A 4,147-nucleotide genomic window follows, 5' to 3' on the forward strand; every position below is an offset into this window, starting at 1 on the left:
GTTAAACGTTAAACGTTAAACGTTAAACGTTAAACGTTAACGTAAAGTAACGTAACGTAAGTAAGTAAGTAGTAGTAGAGAGAGAGAGAGAGAGAGAGAGAGAGAGAGAGAGAGAGAGAGAGAGAGAGAGAGTGTGTGTGTGTGTGTGTGTGTGTGTGTGTGTGTGTGTGTGTGTGTGTGTAAAGAAAGATATATCGTAAGTATGAAGCTACTAGTCTAAAGCCTTGGAACTTGATAAACCTTTCTGTTGCTAATTAATTATAAAACTAAAAGTGTGTGCGCTATATAAATAAATTGCACATATCTTCTACATTGATACTCAACCTCAGAAGATAAGAGTTAACTCGGCCTATCCTCTGAAAAAGAAAATTTACATTTAGTAAATTTCAAGAAACCTTTTATGTTAGTTACATGAAAGATGAATTGTTTTAAATGTTCAGTTAATCATGTATGATTACTTGAACTTTTTGACCTGACCTACATATTTTTGATGCAAATGTAGGATTTATATAAGTAAATATGCTAACTAGAGAACATAATACATCACTATGATTCCCTAAAAATAATTGATTCTGTTTCCAAACTCATCATAAAACAACTCATTAACACCTCAGTGTGGACTTAGTCTTAATTACGACAAGACAATTCCATAGACAAATTCAAGAGTAATATATTAAGGCAAACACTGAAATACTTTATTTTTCAGTGGGAGCCTTATTTTAGGTCTACCTATTTTATATTATTATATCTAACAATGCATGAAATTAAAATGTTAATGAAATATTTTAGAATTCTTCTTGTACATTTTAAGCTCTAGTACTAATTCTTTAAGTCCCTTCATACTTTTGATATGTTCAACTGAAGTTGGAGAATGTAATATTAACGTTTTCTTCACCAAAATTAACTTTTCTGATAAGAATATTGAAAATGACCCTACCTGAGAAACATTAGGTATAAGTGACATTAAACTGTCTTCCATAACCAAACTAACAACAACAAAAAAGCATCTGGTACTATGTCACAAAAGGCTACTAAGTAACTGGGCATGTATATATATATAAAATTTAGTACTATGAATGGATAAAATCCAACATTTTACATATGGATTTAAGTCTTGTATGAAGAAACAGTACACAAATGACAATAAGTATCCACAGTCATTTATCCCCCCCCCTTTTTTTCTTTTATGGTTATATATACATTTCACATTCTTCAAACTGATCATATATAATTTTTTTTTATTAAAAAAAAAGATTACAATAAGTAATACACAAATTCTGATTTACTTAAGTTCTAACATAATAAATCTTACAGAAAAGACAAAAAAAATATAAATAAAGGCTATTCCACTTGATGGAGGCAATTAACTTTAATATGTATATCACATACGTTGTAATGTTTAATGATTTGAAAACTGCATACCCTCATGGGAATAAGATGCAATTAGCTAATTATCATGTTATACACAATGCTATACAATAGCAAAAATATTACCTTTTCTTGAAGATCATGGAACTCACTGTAGCGTCGTTTAATTGTCCAGGAATATGAAGGCAGATACATAACAATGACATAAAGCTGCCATGAAAAATTATACAATAAAAATTCTTTAACAAAAACATAAAATATTCAAAAAGTTGTCTATCAGTACATGCTACATACATGTCTAAATGCAAAAGATATTGTCTTCCAACTTTATAAAGAAACATTAATTGACAAAATAAGTCTTGCCACGTGTTTCGCAATGCTTGCCTGATAAATATAATACCATTGAGTATTTGTTTAATACAACATACAATGCACCATCTTGTTAATCATAATACAATCAATACTTAAATATGATGTTTTAATCTTTTCTAGATGATTGGAGATTAAATCTCCTTATAAAATCACCATCAATTGTTAATTTTAGCCAAAAAATATATCTTATAATTATGTATGTGGTTGTTTTCTGTTATTACACTATAAACACTATCATATAACATTCGAGTTATAACTCAAAATATTTCTTAAAAATGCTCTTAGCAGTCATATAATGATCTTAAAAATAAGATGTCTTTATGGCAAAAAAAGCTACAACTAAAAGGACTTGATCTGATTAATAAAAGTAAGGAAAAATGACTGGTCAAGATTATAATAAACCTAACTTCAAAATATTTTGAAAAATATTCTATACTTCATAATTTACCTACTGAATATACTTTCCATAGTTTCAGTATCTGTTGTAGTATATTTATTATTATAAAACTCTACATCAAATTTCTAACTGTCAGTACTGCTTCAAATGTTTAGTACTGGCATACTATCGCAGCAAGTTCACAAAATAAAATGTTGAGATTTTCATTGATATTTCACAGTGTTTACTATTTGCCCATGTTTTATGATAATTACATTCCATCTTACAGGGACTTAATTTAAAAGGTTTAAAACTGTGGTAAGATATATTACAAATATGTTTTGGTGTATGAAGTGTATTAAAAGAAATAATCTGATCAAGTCTGGATTGTTAAATATCTATATATAAACAAATTTTTTTACAAGTTTATTATAAAAATCAAACCTATTGTCACTTAAATTTACATCTGTCAGTAATAGTACGCATGAAAGTTGAAAACAGAAGATACAGTAGACAGTGTTTACAAAGGATAAAAAAAATCTCTCAATTCTCTTTCATCCTAACACAATCAAGAAGTAATATGAAACTTTTCTGACTCTGAAAGTTTACTTCAAAATTTCACCTTATTAATATAAATCTTCAGATTTTCTATATGAAGATATCTTTAAAAATGTAATTTTTTAGTAATTCTCACTCTGTTAATCATATACAACTAATCAAAAGGCATTGTTATTCCAATTACAACAAAAAACATCAAGCCTACAACTTAGTACAATTTGCGAGCTTCTGCCATTACACCCACTATTCACGTACTTGCAACAACAATAAAAAATATACATGATTTTCAAAGAAACAAAAATTAGGGTTGACTAATAATCAATCACTTCTTACTGTACTTATGGACTGACTTATAAATTATTTATAGTTTGATTTCTAGGTTATGCCTTTCATTACTTAGTACTAATATTACTAATTAACATAAATATTTAATATTAATATAGTAATACTAATAATACTTAATAATAATAGTAGTACAATACAGCTCATGATTCAGTTCAGTGTTACTGTTAGGCTAAAAATTAAACTCTGTAAAGTTTAAACAAAGCTGCTGTTCCACTTCCAGAACCTACTTAATCAAGTTAATGCAGATTGTACCATGATATATATATATAAATTACCATAATTCAAAATATAAAACTAAACACTAATACTAGTAATTGTACTAGTACTAGTACATCGTTACGTTACATAACCACTCCCACAGTACAACTAAGAATACTAAGTTACTTAGTTAGTAAGACAAACCAGAATACATACAGTAAAACCATCACTATTTTCAGCCTTGACTATTCGACATGTTTCTGCAGCTTTCATCCATGTTGTAACAGGCCAATATAACGCCATAATAATCAGAGTTTTTCAATCTCGAAGTACTAAAACACAATTTTTATAATCATTATTCATTTTGTGATATTTACATACCGATACCACCCCTTTTGATCTGCTAGACGTCGCTAAAAATTATTTAAATCTACCATTTTAACAAAAATATAATTTAAAATAACAACTTGGTATGAAACTTCGTACAGCATTATTTTACATCTTTGACGTAGAAAAACATAACCATTTCTTAAGCTGAAAAAAAGTAAATGGTATAATCGAACTAAAATTTTCCATTGATTGTTTGTTTATAAGATAAGCCGATTTTGTTAGTTTTGCATAAAGAAGTCGCATACAATAAGATCAGGTATCAGAGTCATAATTAAATCAGGAATATCAATTTTAACATTATAGTTACTTTGTTTTTTAAGTAAAGGAATGCTTTTATAATTTCCCGAAAAGTTTATCCAATTTTTTCGAAACATTTTTCCATATTTTCTTTTTCTATTCGCTTAGAAAGGCAAACAGTATAGATTACAGTTTCCAAAATGTTTCCCATTTACACGCGCTTGGTATACTCATTGTAATCAAAATGCAAGTAAACTGGCTATAGAATATAGCAACCTTACTTGTATCGTAGTTACATATTGT

The 4,147-nt window shown here is 28.0% G+C and overlaps 1 protein-coding gene across 1 annotated transcript in view; it reads right to left on the reverse strand.

Annotated features, from left to right (window-relative positions):
- The window catches only part of LOC106475384 (nischarin-like), a gene marked incomplete at its 3' end in the record, with an annotated part of 21,832 nt that extends 18,182 nt beyond the window's left edge, over positions 1 to 3,650 (reverse strand). Inside the window, exons 1-2 of the mRNA XM_013936066.2 lie at positions 3,434 to 3,650; positions 1,495 to 1,578 (exon numbers count right to left, since the gene is read on the reverse strand). Coding sequence (XP_013791520.2) covers positions 1,495 to 1,578; positions 3,434 to 3,520 — 171 coding nt within the window. The remainder of the gene's footprint in view (positions 1 to 1,494; positions 1,579 to 3,433) is intronic.
- Between the last annotated feature and the right edge of the window lie 497 nt (positions 3,651 to 4,147).

The sequence above is a fragment of the Limulus polyphemus genome, unplaced genomic scaffold (genome assembly GCF_000517525.1).
Source record: "Limulus polyphemus unplaced genomic scaffold, Limulus_polyphemus-2.1.2 Scaffold8495, whole genome shotgun sequence".
Lineage (NCBI taxonomy): Eukaryota > Metazoa > Arthropoda > Merostomata > Xiphosura > Limulidae > Limulus > Limulus polyphemus.